This window comes from Chelmon rostratus, chromosome 6, assembly GCF_017976325.1.
Source record: "Chelmon rostratus isolate fCheRos1 chromosome 6, fCheRos1.pri, whole genome shotgun sequence".
Lineage (NCBI taxonomy): Eukaryota > Metazoa > Chordata > Actinopteri > Chaetodontiformes > Chaetodontidae > Chelmon > Chelmon rostratus.
In genome coordinates this window covers 28,394,334-28,418,952 of record NC_055663.1, presented here as the reverse complement: position 1 = coordinate 28,418,952, position 24,619 = coordinate 28,394,334, and the positions used below count along the sequence as shown (strand labels likewise).

The window sequence follows — 24,619 nt, the reverse complement described above, 5'->3', positions numbered from 1 at the left end:
CAGGAGTGTTTCATGGTGCACACTCACATGTTGGAGGCCTTCACAGGGAAGACGTGATGCCCCCAAACTCCTTCAAGGTCCTCCCTTGAACCAATCAAACACCTGAGGAACTTCCCCAAGGACCTCCTTCCAAAACATATCCCCAATCCCCTAACTGGAACTCCTCCTCCTCCTGCTGCTCTCAGGTGGCCCTCGCTGCCTCAGACAGACTCATTGGACTGAAATGACCACACACTGGACCACCATCTGAGACCTTCTGATCAGTTTGAAACAGGTTAACTGTAAACTTTAAGGTCTCCTCTGAGATAAACTGTAAAGGACAATGACACCTCTTCTGAGCAGGCTGAGGGAACATGTGACTGAAGAGAAGCTGTTGCAGGGTTCGGACATGTGACCTTTTCTGTTCGGCACGCTTCCAGGAACGCTGGCTGCAGAGCTGAGGCGTCAGGGGGCCCGTCAGCGTCTGGAGATGTTTTAATTTACTCTTCACTGCATGCACGTTTTCCTCAACCCGCCGCGTCCTCCTCTACTTCTGTTTCCCAGAAAGCATGTGCAGGACGCCCAGCGGGCAGAGCTCGCTGCTCTCAGTTTTATGAGCAGGTTGAAAGTCAGTCTGGGCAGGAGCCACCTCTTCATACCTTTATACCTCCCAGACTGGAATTTACAGTATTTGGCCGGTATTAGACAGTCGCTTTAGCAGAGGAAAAGTGAAACTGCAGTGGAAAGAAATAATTCAATATTGTCAGCATTACAAAAATATATACTGAGCTGTAAAAACAACAAGGCTGAACTAAATCAAAGGTCAGGAGGGAGTTGATTTACTGTGGCTGACTCTGGAGCTAGGTCATACCAACCCAGTTTGGTTAATCAGGGATATATTGCATATATATATTCAGTGGCCAGTTTATTAAGTACACCTAACTGAAACAAATGCAGCCATGATCTTCTGGATGATGTATTTTGTGCTGCTGCTGAACAGCAGGTCAGGAATTAAGTTATTTTTAGGACAAAGGCCAAAACCAATGATGCTATAACAATAAGTGCACAGTCCACAAACAATTAGGAGCTGTCTGACGAGCCACTTGGTCTTCATGATGCTGGCTGTTTGATGGGACTCTGGGGCCTTCACTAAACATACGCCTGTTCAGTTAGCTGGTTGCACCTGAACTTAGTTTGGGGTTTCACAGCACAGGAGGGTGAATACATATGCATCCAACACAGATTTTTTTTTTTATCTGTAAGCCATTTTGAAAATCACGTTATTAACCCACAATTTTGTGTAAGAATGCATTAAGTTTTCAGCAGGAAATGGTCAAAAGTTCACAGTCTACAGTTCACTGAATATTTGAAATGTGCAGGATAGTAATCCATAGATAATAATAACTGTGAAGCGTGTGTGTCAAGACTGACACTGCTGTTAACCAGCTCACAAAGAACCTGTTAAATGGACCCTGAGTGACTCACAACCAAATGTAACGTTAATGGCTGTTTGAATTTCTAGAAGATTTTGGCAATCAAACACCATCTGGAAATATCCAGATGTTAGCTGCAGGAAGAACACCGCACCCCCATCTGTCTCTCCCTGTAATCACCCTGTCTGTCTTCACTGTAAACCGTCCAATAGGAAGAGAATACTTCACTCCTTTTCCAACTGTGTGTTTAGTCTGTGTCGTCTGTTTCTGTCTGTGGTGTTGAAACAGACTCACGGTGTCTCCTGTCTGAGGTGATTTGGCTCCGACACAAAGTGGCTCTTGGAAAAGTCCAGCAGTAACACTGAAACCAGCAATCAGCTGACAGCAGCTTGGTCTGTGTCAAATTAAGATACTTTAACACTTCACCTCAGTTATGTTTCACAGAGCAAAACCATCATTTGTCAACTGAAGACGTTTGGAAGCAGCGATTTCATGTTGGACTTTGTTGTTTAACCAGAAAATAACAGCCTGTTTAAACATGATAGACAGCCCATTTAATTCAGTCAGTTCATTCAAAACTCCGCAGGACCAAGAGGAGAGAGCACAGTAGTCCACTTTCAGCTGCTCTGCACTGGCTTCCTGTGACATTCAGACGTGATTTTAGGTCCTCCCCCTTGTATACAGAGCCCAGAGCTACATTGCCAACACCCTCATTCTTTATCTTCTTTATTATTATTATTATTATTATTATTATTATTATTATTAGGGTTTTCTTCTTTGTCTTATGTCATATGAACCACCTGCTAAGCCTTCAATCAACAGCATATTTAACCTCGAACAAACAGCTGGTTTAACAAAGAAGCAACAACCAGTTCAAACTAAATCAAAGGTCCATTTGATTGTAAAATCAAATAAATAAGTTTAAGTTTTGAGCACTTGCTAAGTTAGTGACATGGAATTTAACACTTGCATTAGCTAACAAGTCATTAACTAGCTAGCTAGTTCTCTCCTGGTGTTTATGCATGAAGCAGTTTGTAAATGCAGGTTTAACAGTTTGTATAGAAACGTAACATCCACATGTGTTTTTGATGAAAACTGCAATTACTTTTCATTTACTGTTGAATGCATGGATTCCTGTCACATTCATTTAAAATAAGACATACTTGTGTTTTTTACATTTCTATTCATCAATAAACATTTTGGGTGCATTGACAAATATTTCTGTGGAGTCATTCATGTATAAATCATGAAACACATTCGTGTTCTTGTGTGCACATTCATGTATATTGAGACTGAATCAACAGCCTGCATGACCTTGAATCAGCTGACAGGCTGCTCAGTGAACTGACTGCCTGTTTGAATTAACACGTAAACCTGAATCAACAGCTTGTTCAGTCTTGAGTTGACAGTCTAAATCAACAGTGTATCTAACCATTAAACAGCAGCCTGGCCCGACAGGAACGAAATGCTGCTGAACTGAGGAGCAGGTCAGACCAAACTTCTCTGGGATCAGCTGGAAGGATCGACAACAGTAGCTTTGTCCAAAACCAGAAACTGTGTTAGATTAGATTACTCTGTAAATAGCTCATCATCAGGTGATAGTATTTTTAGCTCATACATAAAAACACATTTGTACAGCAGGCCTGAGGATACTGACCAGGTTAAACTTGACCTGACAGCTCAGTCTTAAAGGATAACTTTCATTTTTTACAACCTGGACCTTATTTGTAGCATTAAATACGACCATTTACTCACCCAGACAACTTTGGTGGCATTTGGAGTCGTTTTGAAGAAATTAGCCCCAGAGGAGCGGCGCGTATATCCGTATAACGCATAATCTGCGGTGAAACTCGTTCATATTCCAATATTTAGTTATGATATGCTGGTGCTATTCCCCTCTGAGCCCGTGGTGGCATGTTATCATCCGGCGTCTCTAGGCAACTACCTCTGACGTGGATGATGTCATTACCGAACGCCGGGCGCTGCAAGCAGCCAGCCACAACACGGCTGACTCTGTGGCGGGCGGCTAGTTTAGCTGTAGTTTGGCCACCAGCATATCATAACTAAATATTGGAATATGAACGAGTTTCTGCAGATTATGCGTTATATAGAGGCTGCGCATGGATGCCCCGAGTACTCGCATTATACGGATATACGCGCCGCTCCTCTGGGGCTAATTTCTTCAAAACGACTCCAAATGCCACCAAAGTTGTCTGGGTGAGTAAATGGTCGTATTTAATGCTACAAATAAGGTCCAGGTTGTAAAAAATGAAAGTTATCCTTTAATGTTTGGGACAAAAGATCAGAAACCATCTCACTCACTGTTTGAAGCTCATTACAACATTTCAAAAGCAAACAGAAATTTTGACCCAATGAGGAGCTTCGTTAGTCAAAGTTAAAGCCTGCTGACCTGAAGTTAACTAAAGCTTAGACTAGACTAAAGCTTAGACTAAAGCTGAGAGGGTTCTCGAGTTCTCTACCAGACTTTAATATAAATGTTTATGGGTGAACAAACCTCAGCTGTGTAATGTGTAGTTGTACTGACAGACACTACAGTCACCAAAAGCACTTCCTTAAAAACATGCCTTCATTCACAAAAGCAGTGATTTAGGTCAAACTGACCTTTGACCTGGAGCAGTTTGCCCTGACTGTTAACCCTGATTAGGACTAGTGGCCGTTCAGCCAACTCTACATACAAGCTGCTTTTCACATGTATCCATTCTTATGTCATTCTCAGTTGTGTAACTAACAGACAACCAACTTAAAGCATGACATTCGTCACCTGAGAGCTACAGAAAGGAGTTTTGCCAAATGTGGGACATCACTAATTAAAGCAGAAGTTTTTTTCACAAATGTTTCACCAGAAATGAAATCTCAATGTGTGAAATATCACAGACTGATGAGATGTAAGACCAGAAGGAATGATGGTGGGATTTCTCCATGACAGCCAAAACAGACTTCTTATAACACGATAGACGACAGTTTAAAGGTTGGAGTGGCAAAACCATTATGAGGTCAAGAAAGTGTGACAGCAGCAGCCAGCTGGGTCAGTGTCTGCTCGCACCGCAGAGGCCAGAGGTAACAGCAGTGAACGGGTACGACGGACCGAGCGGGTCGGCCAGCTGGATGAGGGAAACAGAGCACAAGTGCTGGAACTTGGCAGCGGCTCTGCACACTGCTGGATAACAGACAGCTCTGAGTGGCTGATAGCTGCAGCCTGCAGCGCAGGCCAGCAGGACGGTTTGGCAGGGCCGGAAACCTCGATGCTAAGCTAAATTTGGTAAAAAGATGAGGAAAGCTGGAGTGAACGGCAGCTGTGGACGAGATACTGACAGAAGAATCTGAGCGCTGAGCCGCTGAGAGGAAAAACATCAGAACCTGGACTTCGATCTGGAAAACCACAGATCTGCATTAACAAACAATTCCTGTGTGACTTCATTTATCTTCTGCTCTCCTTTCTTAATAGAAACTACTTTGATACAGTAAATACTCTGAGATATATGGAAGAAAATACAGCCTCAGAAGAACTCAGAGGTGACGGTGGCAGCAACTCCATCAGGGTTTTTTGAGTCGAAGGTGGCTGTGGCTGGAGGAAGTGCGTGGCACGCTCCTTTTAGAGTCCTGTGCACTTGCATTCCCCTGCTGCCTCCACCCTCGAGCACCGTAAGCAACGTGTTATCTGTATAAGTGCATCAAAGCAGTAGAGTTTTGGTATATTAGGAAAAACAAGTTATTCAGCCATTTTTATTGAAAATTTGCAACAAAGGCGGCGGTCAACAACATACTGCCTTTGAGTGAGATGTGCAGGGGAAACCCCGTTAAGGCTTCGGACTGATGGCGAAACTAACATGTAATAACCCAGAAACAGCTTGTTTTGAACAGACTGTCAGTGAACCGCTCACTGCAGCTCACACCTCATCCTTTTCTACAGAACTGAACATGAAATAAAAATGTATCATGTGTGGACTAATGATCTGACTGGTTCAGTGTTTATTAAATATCAGTTAGGGCGATATCAGATTATTATATTTTAGAAGACAGCACTCTTAAATACTCAATTCTGATAACCGCCTCCTCAGGTATTCCTAACAAAACTAAAGGGGCAATCCGTTAATGTAGAGGTCAAAACACTTGAAGTGTGGCTGGAGAATGACATGTCCCCAGCAAAAAAAGGCAAGAAAAGTACAGAACAGCGCTGGACCGACAGGAGGAGCGATATTAAGGCATAAGTGACTTGACAGACATGAAAACAACACCAAGAAACACACAGCACGGGTGATCAACGTGCAAGACTGCTTAGTGGAGACAAAACTGGAGACAGATTATTTTAATGTATGACGTTGAACTCAGAAATCAGCTGCTGCAGGACTGTTATCCATCAGCACAAAATAACAGCGGTAAACCAAACTCTGTTGCCAACTACGTCTCTCTCAGGTCTGGGATATCCCGTCACTTCTCCACATCTGACATGATTAATAACTGTAAAGAAAGAAGTTATCCTGCCTGCCGGCCTGTCGGGTTTATTTCTCCATAGGAACCTGCTCACTACACATTATCCCTTAGATATTTTTCCTGCAGACTGGAGCAGCCTGTTGAATTAAATGTTTTATTTTTAGGTCTTTTCAGGTAATTAAGAACAATGAAAGACCCGAACCAGCTGCAAGGCTGTCATTATTATGCATATTCCAAAAATACAGCTTGGACTGTCAGCATCAGATGCTTCAACTACAAAGAACACAGCCAGCTACGTTTTGACCACTTTACTTAGACTAAGGCGAATCAAGGAGAAGCACTTGACCGTGGAGCTTTGTCAAGTCTTAGCAGTAGAAAGGCTGGGGTGGGCACTGACCAGGCATGGAGGGTCTAACAAACTAATACTAGTGGTTGCATAATGGGAAATGTAGGATCCAGTTTTTTTTTGGCTCATAGTGGGGGCTATAACTTAACATTTGCTGCTTCTGATTGGATTTTATCTGATTGTCACCCTTCTTCATGAAGATGCGATGATAAATGGCTGGCGTGCCCCTTCAGTACTTCATGAATCCACAGACAGACTGCAGAAGACTGATCAGTTATCTGCTGGATTAGGTGTCTCTTGACAACATCTCTTTTTGGGGAGCTCTGGTTAACATGGGAGCAAGGGGCATGAATAAAGGGAAGACAAAGCAAGGCATTAAAACCCCCCAGTTTAATAAGAGACCTGCACCCAAGACATGTCCACGTGTCCTTCAGGAAGGAACATTGCATCAACCAGAGCAAGAAGTATTAAAACACTCCAGCTTGATAAAAATGAACCTCGTCTGTTTCCTCTTACCTTCACGCAGACTTTCTTCAGATTTCGGCATTCACTGTTGTCCACCTCCTCTTGCTCTGTTGTCATGGTGACAGGCTGGCCGATCCCTGCCGAGTCCAGTGCCATATTCCCGAGTTGCTCGGCTGCGGCTAGCTCAGGGTTTTGTTGACCCTCAAACGGGCCGCTGCGAGGGGCCCCTAACGGCAGGATGGGTGCCACCGGCTCTTTGTCAGCGTTGACCACTCCTGTGGCCACAACCTCCATTTTCTCCTTCTTGGTTTTCCCAGATACCCCGTCTTTGTCCTTTTTCACAGCAGGGAGGGTACGGGAGGGTTTACTAGACTTGTCAGTTCCCTTACAGGGGTTAGAGTTTGGGTTCTGGGATGGAGGGTCCCCTGGGGCCCGACCCTGAACCTCCTTCTTAGCACTGTCGGAGACCGGGGCCTTAATGCTCTCCTTAGAGTTTTTACTACGTTTGGATTTGGATTTGCTCTCTTTGCCCTGCATGGCTGCTACAGGACTAACAAACTTTATATTGTCAGGTAAAGCAGCCACAGCACTGGGAGGGGCGGCCATGCCCCCTCCCTCCTTACTACTCGACATCTCTAGTTTGTCCTTCTCCAAGTCGGCGTCCAGGTCAATGATCAGATTGCCAACACCGATATCCCACTCATCACCGCTGTCGTACGTGTCCACCGCGTTGGAGTCCACACCTTTCCCGCCTGCAGGGCCGCTGCTGAGGGACATCTTAGTAGGAGTGTCCCGGAGCGCCGCAGGAGGGCCACAGGAGGGCCACGCTCCTCCCAGCCACAGGACGCCTCCTCAGGGCTGGCCCCAGCGCCTCCACCCTGCTCCCCACATCGCCTCCTGCACGCAGGACAAACAACAGGTTAGACTACGAGATTATTGATTAATCACAATGATATTTATCAGTGTCAGAAAACAGCGTAAAGCGTCAGAGCACACAGCAGTTTGTATGTGACGTGAAATGATTTCATTACACAACAAATAAACCCTGAGAAACTCCCCTCCTCCCCGCAGCTCAGCGGCCATTTGGAGCTCTACACTCCTTTTGGTTTCTAAAATAATGAACAAAAATCTGAAATTGTATAAACTACCAGTCAAAGGTTTGGATACACCTTCTCATTCAATGTTTTTTCTTTTTTATTACTTTCTACATTGTAGATTCATACTGAAGACACCAAAACTATGACAGAACACGTATGGAATTATGTAGTAAAGAAAAAAAGGGTCAAACAAACCAGAATAATATGTTTTATATTTTAGATTCTTTGAAGTAGCCTCTTTTTGCTTTGATGACTGCTTTACACACTCGTGGCATTCTCTCAACCAGCTTCATGAGGCAGTCACCTGACAGGTGTGTCATGTCATGTTGGAACTTCTTGCCTTCTCAATGTGTTTGAAACCATCAGTTGTGTTGTGCAGAAGAAGGGTCGGTACACAGTTAACAGCACTATTTGACTACTGTTTTAATCCATATTATGGCACCACTCAGCTAAGTAAAGAGAAATGACAGTAAATCATTGAGACATGAAGGTCAGTCGATCCGGAAGACTTCAAGAACTTTGAATTATCATCAAGTACAGTCGCAAGTCCATCAAACACTATGATGAAACTGGCTCTCATGAGGACTGCCCCAGGAAAGGAAGACCAAGAGTTACCTCAGCTGCAGAGGAGAAGTTCATCACAGGCACTAGCCTCAGAAACCATAAATTAACAGCACCTCAGATTAGAGCCCACAGAAATGCTTCACAGAGTTCAAGCAGCAGGCACATCTCAACATGAACTGTTCAGAGGAGACTGCGTGAGTCAGGCCTTCATGGTCGAACAGCTGCAAAGGAACCACGACTGAGGAAGAACAACAACAAAAAGAGAAACACAAGGAATGGACCTGAGACCAGTGGAAATCTGTACTTTGGTCTGATGAGTCCAAAGTACAGATTTTTGGTTCCACGTCTTTGTCAGATGCAGAAAAGGTGAGCGGACTGTTTCCATGTCTGGTTCCCACCATGAGGCATGGAGGAGGAGGTGTGATTGGGGGCACTGTTGGTGATATACATAGGCACTAGAGCCCTGCGCGGGACTGTTTTCTTAATCCCGCTCCTGCTGAATTTCTGACCATTGCCGCCCGCTCCCGCAACATGTGTGTTACACTCCCGCAAAACTCTGAGAATTAATGCCCACACAATAATAGAAATGAATTGATTTTGTGTCTTTTTCTGTCCCGCAGGAGAAAACACATCATGTTATAGTCTATTAATAGATACCCATGGGGATGTTTGATTCGTTTCCTTGGGCTGCGTGTCTTTGACGCACAGGTAGAGACCTTGTTTTAGCTTTTTTTCGATTTCAGTTGTTCACTCCATCATCCTGTCACTCCCGCAGTGTTTTTTTTTTTTAGCCGCCCGTTCCCGCCCGTTCCCGCCCACAGCACAATTCAAACCGCCCGCTCCCGCGAGATTTGTGTTGGGACCCGGCGGGACACAATCCCAATGCAGCCCTCTAATACCCACACACATATATAATAAAAATATTGTTTGCTTGGAGTGTTCTGCTCAATCTGTTTTGTTCTTGTGGATTTTTGTGCATTCTTAATAAGTTGGTGAACAGCAGAAATTGACAGAAAATGAGGGGAGCAGGGGGTGTGATGGTCCAAAGATGGACTTGAGTCTGGAACAGTGTTTACATCAGGGAACCTCTGGGGGCTGGACTTCGATATATATATATATTTAATCAAGCCTATTACCTTCCAATATTTTCACTTTCTTACAAAATTGTTATTTCTATGAGTCTATATGAGTGTGAACAGACTCCTTAAAATCAATAACGACCACAAGATACTGAATCAGAAGTGGCTCTCAGACCTCCACTGAGGAGGCAGTCAGAGCTCAATACAAAACAGTTCAGCTACCAATGAATGAGTCCTGATCTCAGCAAAAACTCCTTTTTAGGCAGCAAACAAGCAAGTTTCAGTTTGAGACTCACACCAACAAACTGTGTCAGAAATCTGCCCATTAACAAGAGCTTAAAATGTGCCTCTCAGCTAACAACGGCACAGTTACACTGATTAAAATGCAAAGTGCACTTCCCGAAAATATAATAAAGGAAACCATCAAAATGAACCAGAATTTGTAGCACAAATCGATACGCGAGGTGGGAAACATGGTGTTTCATGGTGTTATCACTGATCAATAAGTGGTTGAAGCCCTGACCTTGTGTTTCAGCTTGTGTGTTTATTTTTGAATCCTTTCAGACTGATGGAGCTGCAGAGTCAAAGTGTCCTGAAGGCTTTGAAGGCCTGTTTGTTGTGACCAGGTCACAGAGAGAGCGGGTCTGTTACTTCCTGTTGTGTGTCTCCTGGAGACAGACTGGTAAAGTGGGTGGAGGAGGTTTATTGCTCCTGACATAAAGGCTGTATTGATGAAAGATCACAGCCTTTCACTGCGAGTCTTTTTCCCAGCAGCGCTCTGTGACGAGCAGCATGAGGGAGCAGACGCATCCCTCCTCTAAAGCCTCCTTTAGACCACTTATCATATGAATGGAGGAGCGTGACCCCTGACCTCCTCTGACAATAGGGGGCTGTTGGCAGAGCCATGGGAGCGGATGGGAGGGGGTTGGACTCTAATGTTAACAGCCGACAGCCTGAGTGACTCAACGCTGATGCTAATTAAGGTTCTGATTAACACAACATGAAGCAAACAGACAACGCAAGGGTTTACTCAGGCTGAACTTCGAAGAGATCTCTCATCTGAGGCGATGACCCACTGCATTATTCCTGTTGCATTAAATAGTGTCCTTTACACACTGACACCAGATCAATGGGTGAACGGGAAGGCAGGCGTCACAAGACGAAGCTTGTCAAACCACTTTGGTGCTTTGTAGCTCTCAGGTAAGCAACACACTTCAGCACAAACACCTTCAGCTCAGCCCACAGTTCAACCGTTACTACACATCATGCCGACCATCACTGATTAAATACGAAGAACTTTATTTTCTATTAAACTGTAAATCAAATACCCACATTTCCAATGATACCAAAGATGTAGAGCAGAACAGGAACATGACTGATTTAAAATGCTCAACATCTGTCCAAACACCTTAACTTCATTTAACAAAATGTCCAAAACTACTCAATGCAACGGTGTTGAATACAGGTGTAACAGTGCACAAAATTCACGGTTCAGTATAAATGCACCCTGTGTCGACTGTCTTCTTGGCCAGCCTCCGTGGGTTAGCTGAGCGATTTTAGTGGGAGAAGACTGGTAATGAGAGCCAAGAACTGTTTAAAAAATGTGAATTTCTCAATAAAACAAGGCTGGTTGGTGGATCAGATACAAGCCCAGTCAAACATCGACTCCTGACACACACACAGTGTCGAGGGTAAAAGACGATGCATTGCCTTAACGCTTCGGTGGTGAGTTTACTGCATCCTTTTGGAATTTATCACATAGTAAAGCACATTATTTTTAATATGCTAAAACTCTGGTCACAGTAATGTTGGTAAAAATCCATGTCTTGGCAGAATGTGATACTGGTGACAAAACTGGCACGCCGCCCAACCCTGAAGGATTCTGGTCCGATTGCTAAAATAACAGCTTTTTGTGATCTTTCTTTCGTCGATCTGTTTTTGCCTCCATCATTCAAACCCACCAAATCTGTTTCAGTGACTGTGAGGCTCAGAAACAACCGTTTACCAAAAGTATTACTCCACCTGAGGAAGGCATTTTTCCACCAACCACTGAGCCCGTTTGTCTGTCAGCACGATCATTTGAAAACATATCAGCAGATCGCCATGAAATTCACTTGGCTGGAATCTTTAATCTAAGGAACAGCTGATAAGGCCTGACTGGGATTTCCACTGATGGACAAATTTAGCTCAGTTTTTGTTTTTTGTTTTTTTTTTGTGGTCCTGCTGCAAACAAAGGCATGAAATCTCTCTCTGAAACTCCAAATGATGGTAATGATGTGTTTAGGTTAACAACCTGCTGGAGAACTGTTCATCGTTAGTGAAGGCTCGTGTTGAGAAAAAAAGGAAAACTGAATTACTGGATTGTATCTTGCATAATGCAATATAAGGTAAGTAGAAAGACATTCACACTGAAAGGGCCAAATCAAATCACCAGTTGCAGTTTCCATCCATGTGGAATGGAAGTTCTCACGATACTGACATGTCTGATTCCAGTGAATAATGTCCAGAGACAAACATGCTGTCCACACTTAGAGACTGCTTGTCCAGAGGAGGACAGAGGACTGACAGACAGCTTCATCACATGGTGCAACAACAATCACCTGTCAATCAACATCAGCACAACCAATCAGCTCGTGGTGACTACGATGCTTCAAATATGGCCGCTGCTGCAGAGAGGATACAAACTGTAGAACACGGAGGCTTCACACACATGTCGAACCTGCAGCTCAGAAGATCTTTACAATCAGCCCAGGGTCAAGATCCGAGTCACCAACTCAGGATCTGAGCGACTGAAGTACGGTCACATAACTGTTCCTGAGTGATGCTGCTGAATAATGACAGAAAAGAGTTTCTGCACAACATGATGATGTCACAGTGAAGCTGACCTTTGACCTGGAAATGTCATCACTTCATCATTTTATCCTCTGAGACATTTGTGTGAGCTTTTGTCATAATTAACATATGAATTCTTTCATTAAGAATTAAAATGTGTTTTATGAGGTCACAGTGACCTTTGAACTTTTATCACTAAAATCTACTCAGTTCATCTTTTAGTCGAATGTGAAGAAATCCCCTCAAAGCGTTCCTGAGATGACTTGTAGATGAGGGACAGACAGACAGACGGGCCTCGCCAAAAAACGATTATCTGGTTTTATTTCATGTTTCTTTGTGTTGAAGATAGTGTTAAATATTTCCAAACATGTTTCAGACCAGATGTAGCAGGCTGACCTTTGACCTCATATGGTTGGAGAGTTACTGAATACTATAACTGCTCCACCTGGCCAATCAGGCATTGAACCCTGCTCCACCTCAGTGGCTGAGAAGCCAGATGGTCAAACAGGAGGGGGGCAGTGCTAATCCTGCCGCTAATAACAAGACTTCAAATGCTCAGACAAAACACAGAGCAAACACACTGACAACACAGAGCAAACACTGACAACAAGTGCAGGAGGCTTCCACCAAGCACATGGCAGCCAGCAAACTAAGCAAAGGACTTCACACTGGAGAGCGCCACGCTCGGAAAATATGCTACAGCTATCGCTGAACAGTCTTCTCATTGTGGTGCGTCTCCTGGATATTCAAGAATAATCAGTTAGCCATGAAACAGTTCCTGGTGACAAACGCCAGACACACAAATGTGTCAGACCAACAGTTTAAACAGCACAGATATTACATTTATTAGAAAAAGCAGGGCTGCATCTGGTGATTCTTTTTTTCATTATCGATAGATCTGTTGATTTAGAATAAAGAAAAGCTGTATATATATATGTGACTTAAAGAATAAATCATTAATCAAAATGACTGACTCATTATATGGCAATGGATTGGGGCGGGGTATTGAACCTCAACACTGGTTCTGACTAAAAGGTGAAGCACAGAGCAGAGCTGCACTGATCGATCTGACAATTATTTTCTTAATTATTGAATTGATTGTAAAGTTTGCCTTGTTTTGTTCGGCCAACAGTCCAAACCAAAGATACACAATCTCCTGTAAAAAAAATAAAAACCAGAGAGGCAACAAAGCCTCACACTTGACTTGATGAAATGACTCACACGACTAATCAATTAGTACAACAGCTGGAGAGTAATTTTCTGTCACTCGACTGATGGACCAGTTGTTTCAGAACCAGCACACAGTGTTGAAAACTGGCAGATTTCCTTGTTTATAACAAATAATATTTGAGTTTTACTTTTAAGTTTTATCTATTTCTTCTCAGCCATGTCTGATTAACTGAGGTCCTGCAATCATTTCAGTACTAAAATGATAGAAACTAGTAAATGTTAGAGAGGTACTGGAGAGGAACTGTCTGAACCAATCAGAGCTTAGCGTACTGCCTCTGAATGGCAGCTGTGTTGTACGTTAGGCAGCGAACATGAACCAGTCTAGAGTTCCCATACTGAGCCTCTGCTGTTTGGACTAACACACTAATTCCCTCGCTGCTTGTGTTAAAAATGACTGAGTGGATTAGCCGGTGGCATTCAGACTGCAGAGCTGTTCTCAGATCAGAGTTTCTGCTAAACTGCCTCTAATGCCACACTTAATTAAAGGCGGCATGGCGGCAGGACCTCCAAGGGCCGCCCGCTCCTCTGAGCGCCCTGCCCGGCCGTCAGCCACAGAGGAGCCATTTTATATGGAAATGAGCCGGAGACGGTCTGAGCCCGCCGAGCCCACCCGACCCGGCCAACTTCTCACCAGCAGCAGGACAAATCATCCGGGCTGCTCTGATGGAAACTTGGCCCGGACGATGCCACAACTCAACACAGACGAGCCAGCGAGCATCTTCTGACTCTGCCGAGCTATAAACTACACGTCCCAGGCAGGGTGAATCCTCGCCCACATATTAACACGCTGTCAGCGCTCCTGGTGATTTACACCAGGCTGTGCTGCACTGCAGGAGGAGGAAGACGAGGCTGGGAAACTGCCAGCTTCAGCTCAGCGACTGCTGCTACTCTGGCTCTGTGTGGACTGCTGGTAAACTGGCTCTGGGTAAAACTGGTTCCACATAAGCTGGCCCAGCAGTGCATTTACAACTTTGGTTTCAGCAGAGGAAAGGCTGAGCTGACCACACCATCACCCTCACAGATGTTTAGAGATATTTATTATTATGCATCAGATTTTAGGGTGAAAAATTACAACTGCTGCTCAAACAGCCAAACAAATAAAGCATTGAACAGAAAATCGTTTGTTTAATCCTATATATCATTAATGTTGGTGGTTCCAGCTCCCTGAGTGTGAGGAACTGCAGATTCTCTCACATTCACATCACTGTTAGTAATAATTTACATTCTTTATGATAATGTCAGCTGTTTCCTGACATGTCAATGAGACATGAGGTAGTTGGATACAGTCAGCGATGAGTAGTAACGACTGAGCCTCGTCTGTACAGTGATCGAAAGCATTGTGATTTTTGTTTGGTTGGGTTTTTTTTTTTTACATCAGAGGATGGGCAAACTGGAATCATTCACTTCTGGAGCCTGTATATCATGGGTCATATGTCCAAAGTCAATGCAGGTCACATGTCAGTCAGTCTTCTGCGCTTTATTGCAGCACAGCTCTGTACTGCCTACCCAGTGGTGGCCGTATTTTTAAACCCAGTGGGAAAAGGAGTTTGAGTTTTGACCCTTTGAGGTTGCTGTAGCTGGTCAGTGTGTAGTGTTTAAGATGCAGAGTGGCAGACTGAGTCAGGAATGTGAAGGTAGGAGTTTTTAGTTTGTTTCCCCAGAGCAGAGAAAATACATTAGGGGTGCACGATGCCTATCGGGCCGATAACAGGAAATTATGTCATTCCAATAAGTCCGATATCATGACAAATAGCCCCGATAAAATATATATATTTTTGTCAGCACGGCAGTGCCTCGCTCCCACTAGAGACCCGAACGGCCTGCAGTGAATGCTGCGTTCAAGTGACGTTGTCATAATCAGAAAAACTCACTGGGGAAAATCAAGAGTACCCCCCTCCTGCCAGAAAACAACTCGTTAACTCTGTCATAATTTTGGAAGTTGTTGACTTGTAGTATTTTTCCACACGTACCCATAAAAAATAGAAACATGAACTTAAAAAGGCAGAAAGAACAACAGTTCAGTTTGTTTACATAGACAGGTCTGACTTGTGTCACTGCATTAATTTTTAATTAATTTTCTGTGTATAATTATTTTGTAAACTTCTGGAATTACTTTTTTAGTTTGTTATTCTGATGCATGTATTTGCATCAGTTCAAGGGGCCTTTATTTTTTACATCAGTACGTAATGCACCCTATTTAAATTGATGTGAGATATCAAATAGGTTTGTTTGATTTTGGTTTTGTTTATAGTATTGATGTCATGATCTTGGGTATATGTGTGTGTTGTCGGTAATCGGTATCGGCCTTTAGGAGCTGAAAGTTATCGTTTATCGGTATCAGTTTTTTTAAAAACAGTTATCGTGCATCCCTGATGATTTCTGATGGGATATCTACACAGGCGTACAGGGAACCATCACTGCTGTGTTCAAATGACATATTGTCTAAGTTCATGTCTTTGAACGGCTATGTGACCATTAGGAAACCCTTGTGCAGCCTTCCTTCACCTAGCTGAGTGCCTGAGATGTGACGGCTATTCCAAGTGAGAAACTGCCAGGAAACTGAAGATCTCATACAACGGTGTGTTCAACTTCCTTCACAGAACAGCGCAAACTGGCTCTAACCAGAATAGAAAGAGAAGTGGGGGGGCCCACATCAGAGACTCTGGCATGAGGAACAGATGCCTCAAAGGTCGTCAACTGGCAGCTTCATTAAACGGCACCTGCCAAACACCGGTCTCAGTGACTGTGAAGAGGTGACTCCAGGATGCTGGATGCAGCTGGATGCTGCAGAGTGGCAAAGACAAAGCCATATCTGAGACTGGCCAATAAAGTGAAAGGATTAAGACGGGCCAAAGACAACAGAACACGGACGCTGGACAGAGAAAGACTGGAAAAAGTGTTACCGACAGATTGGGATGTCTGGATCACAGAGAACATTTTTGAGACAAAGGACGAATGGAAAGATGCTGGAGGTTTGCTTGACACCATCTGACACTGTGGTGGCGGTTAGTGGGAGGTTTGTACAAGCTAACGGGGATCTAGAATGATGAAAGCCATCACTCGATTGGAGCCAATTTCCTTCTAGAAAAGGACAATGAGTTGGATATATGTTTTGGTCATGCACCTCCCTCGATATAGATATTTGAAGTATTTTCCAAAATCTGTGGCCAGTCTATAACACCTGACTATCACACAGCCATTTTTGGTGTACCACCACCAGGCTGCAAAGTCTCAAACCTGCAAGCAAATGCTTTGGCATTTGCTTCCCTGCTCGCACGCAACTTTAATTGGAAGTCAAATTCAGCCCCGTCATTCCTGCAGTGGCTGAGGGATGTGCTATCTTTCTTACCTTCAGAGTAAATGAGATATAAGATATGTAAAGCCCACAGAAACTTTACCTTGACCTGGAGTCCCTTTATAGAATTTGTAGAAGGCTTTTCTTTTCAATGATACACCTTAATACAAGTTGTATTGGAGAGTTAAAGCCTCTTTATTATATGCTCAAAACATCAAATCACTGAACATGAACATATAATGAGGGGGTCCTGTCTAACTATTTCTGTATTTGTTTTTGTACTTTTTCTGTTTATTTGATTTAATTTTGTATGCGAGCCTTGGGGGGTGGGTGTTTATGTTCGGAAGTTGTATGTTTGTTAATAGAAAAATGCAAAATAAAGTTGGAAAAAAAAAAGAAAAAGTGTCTAATCGTGTGACGGATGAATAAAAGTGGAACAACTCAATAAGAAAATAGTTTAAATTGAATGAATATCAATGAATTTGATGTAACATCAATGCACACAACAGAAAAGTTGATCTGATGGAGTCTGTTCTCACATTCAGGCAGCACTCCTCGTGTACAACAGAATATCTGACTGACTTCAACAATGATGTTTGAACATCCCCTCCAAAAACACACTATTTATGTACAGTATGGCCATAAGAGGGAAAACCAATACACTGAGAGACATACAGCTTGTATATTAAGCAAACATATACGTAATTTAAAAGATCTACATACATGCACATCACAAAGTAAACAAGATCTAAAAAATAATGTCTTCTACCTTCTAATGTTGAATTATCTGCTCGTTTCAGGTTGACCTACATTTCATTCTCAATCCATCAGTGTGATGTTGTCCACACGTCCTGGAAGACTTCAGTGTCCCAGAGAAACGGGAGGAATTTTGCTCTCATTATGACAGGAAAGACTTAAAATAGGTGAGACAACAGATTTTCCCAGTGTATATATAAAAAAGTCAATTTCTGGACAACAGAAACTGGTTTTGTGACTCCTGGGAAAAGTTTCAGCTAGGTTGCATGTTTATTTAGAGCAGTAGGAGCTTCAGTGTTAAACTAGTGAGCTAACTGGCTACAAGCCAATCACCTTGCAGTCGTAAACAACAGCCTCAGATGCACCTGGCATAAAAATCCTTCACATTACAATCAAAATGAATGTGATTTGATTTGGCATCATGAATCTGGATGTATTCCTTAAACTGATGCCATCAGACAAGTGGGCCAGACACTTTCTACAAAGCTGCATTCTTAATGACCATATGGATGAGAAAAAAATCCATCAAAATAATAAAACATTGTTAGTGTTGGCTAGAATAGATCGACTGAAATGTTCAATATAATCTTGTGACTAACAAATTAGTAACAGTAACACACAACTGCTGATTAGTAACAGTAATCAGCGATTGTGTAACTAACGAGCTTTTCCGACCATCTCTGAAACAGTGCAGACGTGTTCAGACTCCATCGAGGCATCATCCTGTAAAACTCACGGCTACTCTGGAATATGTACTTACATTTTTCTCTGTAAAATTCAGCATCAACAACATGTGTCTGAAGTGTAAGACCTTTTAAGGCTTTGAATTTCGATATTAAGGCCAAAGCCAGTTTTCTGATTGAATCAGTATTTCCCGAAGAAGTGATCCGTCTGCAGAGGAAGGAGTCTACCTCAGGACCTGCACCTGCGTATCGATCTGGCCTGGATTCTGCAGCGCCACGTTCAGACTGACTGTTATTGTTCTTCTGTGTATGTAGGTCAGGTTCTTGTCTGGTACTGGCCACACCGTGAACAGACAACAGCAACTGGAATCAGGATTTAGTTCAGATTGTACATCATCAGTGATTACACAGCCACAATCAATCTTAAAAGTAGGAGACCTATCATCCATTGGCAGGAAATGAAAGGAAACAAGTGTTGGTTTTGAGTGAATGACTTTGCCAAAGGAAAATAGCACAGAGTGAATTCTATTCAGACTTCATAAACCCTGATGTGAGGTTGGAAACAGGGTTTCTGTGCGGAGCTGCAGCACAGATCCAGAGTTTCTGTTTCAGACCCTGATCAAACTGCAGATCAGTCACAGCTTTCACATAGAAACTCTGCTTTCTACACCATCACCACTGATTACTGCAACCACCTCTGGTGACTGAGCGGCTCACTGCAGTTCACGAGGGGCTGCGTTGGTGGATCGTGCTGTAAAACCAAAACACTGCTGCTCACAAACAGGACGCTGGACGCTGGTATTAAATCTTTGGTTGACACAAACTTGAGGTACGCTGCAGAAAAGTGACCTTAACTTAAGAAATTAAGAAATCTACCAGGGATGCACGCTTGCATGTATTTCACTGACCACAGCAGTGTCTTGCCAAATGACGCTTCCACCTCTTTGCTGGACCACCTTGAGGTGCTCTACTGGAGGGTGCTGTGTTGGCACCTAATTTGGTCCCATTTAAATTAATTAAATTTGTTTTGTCACACAAGGCTAAAGGCAAACTACCACAACTAGTCCATCTATGCCTGTTTGTCGCCATCAAAACACTGCAAATACACCAGCGGACTGTTTGCCTGGGGAAAGCTCCCCTTTGTGACCATTTGCCGAATCTCATGGGTTTGTTTGTCGTGGAGAGCTGTGGGGGTGTTAAGTCTTCCCACTGAGCTATCTATCTTTGCAGATCATTTCTTTGCAGCAGCTGAAAGAGGAACTCGTTGTCATCTTTCTATAAGCCTATTTTGTACCAGTCATTTAGTTTTCTTATGACGCTGATTGCTGTCAGTCAGATGAAAATCCTTATTATACACAGTGGCTCCCTGAAAGCAGAAAGCAGCAGCTGCACTGAAGCTTCTGGCTTCACACATTTTAAATCATGCTCACAGCACTGCAGCTTTCGGACAAAAAGCACCAGAGGCATTAACACCAAACTCCTGCACCAGGCTGAGGAGCAGCAGTATGCAGCTGTCAGCACTGAACACTGAACGCCACACAGACGGACCATCCTGCTGAACCGCAGCACAGCAAAGGCCCTGCTTCCACCTGCAGCACCGCTGTGCATTTGTTTGGCAGTGAGATCAGGAGGCTGAAGGAAGTGAAGGTTAAACCACTACACCTGAGCCTCTGAATCAAGTCTCTCACTCTCTACATAAAAGGGGACATCCTCCATTTTGTGGATACGGTTTTCTGAGAAAAAAGAAAACCTTCACCTGCGAGCTTTGTCATGCAGCTGTCACTGCCGGCAGTGGAAACACCCGCATCCTGTTTCAGCACAACGATGAATATGTGATAAGAACGTAGTGAGAGGTTTAGCACGGAGCACGTGTGAGGGCTCCACATAACGTGCAATCAGACTTCAACAACATGTTAACATTAACTCTTGTTTTTCTCTTTCTTTAGACATTGCTAAAGATACCTCACACACACACACATTGCTGTTCTGACGATTTCAGATGCTTACCGTGCCTTCAATGTTTTCAGACCATTACTCCACCATGGAAGCACAAAAGCAACTCTCATGAAATGTGAATCCTCCACCAGCAACACAATGAGATCTCTAACATGAAAGGCCCGGAGCCTTCAACTGCTGCCTGAAAAAGAAACCAAACAATGAAACCGTTCTGCCTCGTCTCATCCTCCCTGTCTGGATCTACTGTTGACCTGCTCAGACAAACAGCTGCGGGGTCCAGATCACCTCATTTAAATCTCATCGTGGTTGTCTGTCTGTCAAGCGACTTCCAAAAGTGTCACACCCACGAAACCTGTGAAAAGACACCATCAGGTCGAGGAGGGTGCTATGGCCAAAATCTTCTATGACAGTACGTGTAACTTTATCTCAGTGTAACAGTATGTGTCACGGTACAGTAATTCTTCTGTAAATGCAATTAAATGCTGGTAAGCAGTCGTGCTGCCCAAATAACACTGGCCTGCAAGGCAGCGAGATTCATGAGCTCACACAATCACGTGAGAATCCAGCCCTGACACAAAGCCTCCTCCCTGTATGGCACTAAGGGATAGCCCCCGCACTGGAATCAGTATTACCAAAGCTGTACCGGTAGACAGATTTCTACCATCACATGGTGTACACGTCATATCGGGTGTAAATCAGTGATGGATATATTGAAAGATGGAACAAGAGCGAAGTCATCAGGATTTATCAGTCATTTGAGCGGGAGCCCCCTGCACCCCCTGAAAGAAACAACAACAATTCTTCACATTCAGAGGCCTTTATTTTGAAATTCAGAGTTTGTTTCTGCTCCCATCTGTCTGCTCATCCTCTTTCTGCCATAGTTTAAGGAGCAGAAGTCACTGACGATGTAAATTTTAATTTTTACTGCTGTGAGTTTCATGAAGCACAAAAACTCGACTGTCTGAGTGTATTTATCGTACTGCTAATGTCGCTTAAGATTTGTTTCAGTAATTCGCCTCACTAAGTGTTGTGCAAACTGAATTTAGGATATTTGTTGACAGCACTAGTTTGTACTACTCGTACTATTTCAATTCTGCAAGTAAAGAGCTAAAATAAAACTGATGACTCCGTGTTCTCTGACATGCAGTGATCAATTTTCTAATAAACCAGTTTCAGAAATGTGTGATCCCCAATATTATACTTACTTATCAAGCACATAATACACAATATAGAAAAAACCCACAGCCTGCTATATACGTTCAACAGATGTGTACCACGCACACGGGGCACGTCTAATGAAATGTCAACACCTTGTGCATTTCTCTACTTGGTCAGTGTGACAAAAATGCATGAGGTCTAGAAATAGAGATGGGATTTATGGCTCTTTGAGGGGAGCCGGATCTTGGTGAGCCGTTCCTTTCAAAGAGCCGTTCAAGAAACTGGTTCATTTTTATATTTCTTAAGTTTTAAGAAGGCAGTCTGGCCTTAACTCGTTTTATCTTGGAAAAAAACACTGGGAGGAATGAATTTAGATTTTCCACCAATATGAGTTTAAATTATTCTGAAATATTGATTATAACGTTATTTGACATGTGTGGATTCGATTTTAAAGTCTGATCTGGATTAATTGTAAATATTCCACAGGGTGGCGCCATATCACTCTGCTTTGACAGTTCTTTGCTTACAAGGTGGCGTGATGCTATTTGCATATCTAATAAGCAGCGTGCAGCTGGGCAGCCTCCTCCCCATGTAATTCGGAAAAAAAAGAACGGTTCCCAGCTGCGACTCGGTTCCCATCGTTCATGTTAACGAGCCGTTCAAAAGAACCAGTTCGTTCGTGAACGTCACAACACTATCACACTATCTAGAAATCTCCATTACACTTTAAAGTACGTTTCCATACAGCGACAACAGAGAAACATGCAGACGCATCAGAGGAGGCTTTCCTGCAACAACCAGCCGGCCTTAAGATAAAATAAAATAAAAAGTAAATTGTGTTGCAGTATGACTGCGGCGCTAATGTTAGCTCTGGCTATGAGAGACGACACAAAAGGCTACGTGAGAATACTGTTTCCACATCCGACCTGCTGCTCTGGATCTTTAACCGGCTTCAAATGAGGCTGAACGTTAACGGCTTCTCTGGACCGTCCCTCAGTATTAAACACTCCAACACTGCTCCAGGCTTTGGGCTACAATAGATGCTACCAGTCACATTAGCTGTGGAACGCTCTAATATCAAATTTAACAGGTTAACCAGCAGAACAAACAGTAAAGGAACAGAAAAACGGTGGTGACAGTAGCTGAAGACTTTTGTGTTGGTTCTTGCAGCCAACAACTGATAAATTGGTGTGCTTTGCTCCTAATGTTACATTCCACATCTTCATGTTACTGTAGGAAAACAGCAGTCGCCGGTTGTAACTCCAGGTTTGTGAGTACATGCATATCCTCTACCTGCATGTTATCACGGCTACAGCATAGCACATTATTTGTATTATGTTAAAACTTTTTATCACGGTAATGTGGTATTGCAGTATCCTTGTCATGGCAGAACGTGACGCCAGTCACAGTGATGATGTCGGTAAACCCCCCACCCCTAGGACAGCCTGGTTGCTGCCGTGGAGCCGCTAGCACCGGACAAAGTCAGACTGTTCCAAGGTGTCAGTTTGTCTGGAATAGTGTCTGTGATCTGACCTTCATGGTGGTCATGGACCTCTCAGAGCTGAACCTCGAGCTCCAGCAGCTCCTCAGCTCTCTGCTGTCACGTGGGAAATTAAAGCTAAAGAGGAAACACTGAGCATGTTCCTACTCTGCAGGAGCAGAAGCTGCTCTGACACCTGAATCTGCTGCTGAGGGAAAACTCCTTCAGGTGTTTGCTGAGAGGTTTCAGGACATGAAGAGTCAACAACAGGAAGTGAACATATTTGCTGTTTAACGTGGAAGCATTTGCAACATGAAACTACTGAGCTGCAAAGCAACGAGCTGCTGCTGAGAGAAGACTGACTGCCCCAAACCTGGAGTCAGTCAGCCAGTATGGACAGAGGTGCCGCCGGGGGGGGGACTATTGGGGCCATGCAGCCTGATACAATATCTGGCCTGCATAGATGCTTTTAATCTTTCTTCTAGACATTTTCTGTCATTCTCTACTGTCAGCAGTCAAAGAAAATGACAATAAAAAGGTGTCAGTGTCAAAAAGGCATTCAAACAGTTTTATTAGTGACACAAAATCCAAATGCAAAAGCAGCCGATTTGTTCACCGCCGTAATTCAGGACATGAAGAGTGAGCTGACTGCTTGTCTCAGCAGCCATGTTCAGCCTGCATCCACCAGGACTCTCTCTCTACTTGACATTACAGAGGACACTCCATCTTATTGATTATCCAGCGGGTGTGTAGCTCTGTCAGCTGCTCTGTTCTCAGCACTCTGCGGAGTTTCAACAGCACACTGCTCAACACTGGAACAGAACCTGCTGCTGCCGTGCTATGACATCGGGGACTCACTAAATCTGCATAATAATGAGGAAATTTTGATTTTCTTAAAAACTACAAACACTCCAGATGAGGTCTGCGAAGACATCCCACTCCACCACTCCACCCCTCCACCCAGCTCTGTCTGTCACAGTCAGTACAGTCAGCGGTCAGGAGATGCTCCAGCTACGACTCCAGCTGCACCCTGAGATCTGCACCGGCCTGGCCTTTATCTCCTGCTCCATCACTTAAAAAACAGGTGTGCTTCTAAGTGAAACATCAATTATCAAAGTGTCGATAGGTGCCGGACAGACACCACATGCCATGCAACAAAAAAGACCTCCTGTTTCTGTTTTACTGCTTTATCTCCACTGCTGGTTAAACAGACGTTTCAACAAAACCAAAACAGAAGCATGTTCAAATACGGTGCAGGATGCAAAGATCTGTAAACCTACTACACTGTTGTTAGTGGATGTTATGCACTGCTTGGACACCTTTTCAGGTAAGATTAAAGATGGTGAAAAATGGAGCCGATCTTAGGGACTGCTTTCAAGGCTGATCCAAGCACATTTTAATGGATTGGTATCGGCCAAAATAAACCCAATGAACTTGCCCCCTTTGCTTACTGTGCTCTGTGGCGTTTTGTCCACCTCAGCCTGCTGCTGTTGCAGCTCTGTTCGGACTTCTACGGTGCAGCATTTCACTGCATTCCCAATGGAACATTAGAGTGTTTAAAATGTTTTCCTTTTTTATACATATTTTTTTCTTCTATATAGTCGCTTGTATAATATGTTCATATATACAGTCAACTTTTATTTTGTATTTTGTTTCCTCGGCTGGGGATTACTAAAGCTTATCTTATCTAAAACACACAGCAGTAACAGAGAGTGACTCTGTTCTGACACCCAGTTGAGCCGGTATCAGGTCACATCAGCTGTCTGATTCATGTTAATTCTGTGGCTAACTTAATTTAGTGGTCTACAGCCGCT

At 43.6% G+C, this 24,619-nt stretch overlaps 1 protein-coding gene across 5 annotated transcripts in view; it reads right to left on the bottom strand.

Moving 5' to 3' along the window:
- The window catches only part of znf609a (zinc finger protein 609a), a 56,432-nt gene that overhangs the window by 27,309 nt on the left and 4,504 nt on the right, over nucleotides 1–24,619 (bottom strand). For 4 of the 5 annotated variants that reach the window (XR_006006885.1, XM_041938314.1, XM_041938311.1 and 1 more), the window contains exon 2: nucleotides 6,727–7,572. Coding sequence is in view for 4 of the 5 variants with exons in the window: in XM_041938314.1 (XP_041794248.1) it covers nucleotides 6,727–7,452 (726 nt within the window). In the remaining variant the exon portion in view is untranslated. Of the gene's footprint in view, nucleotides 1–6,726; nucleotides 7,573–20,218; nucleotides 20,324–24,619 lie in introns of those variants that run through there. The other variant, XM_041938313.1, reaches the window with a different exon arrangement.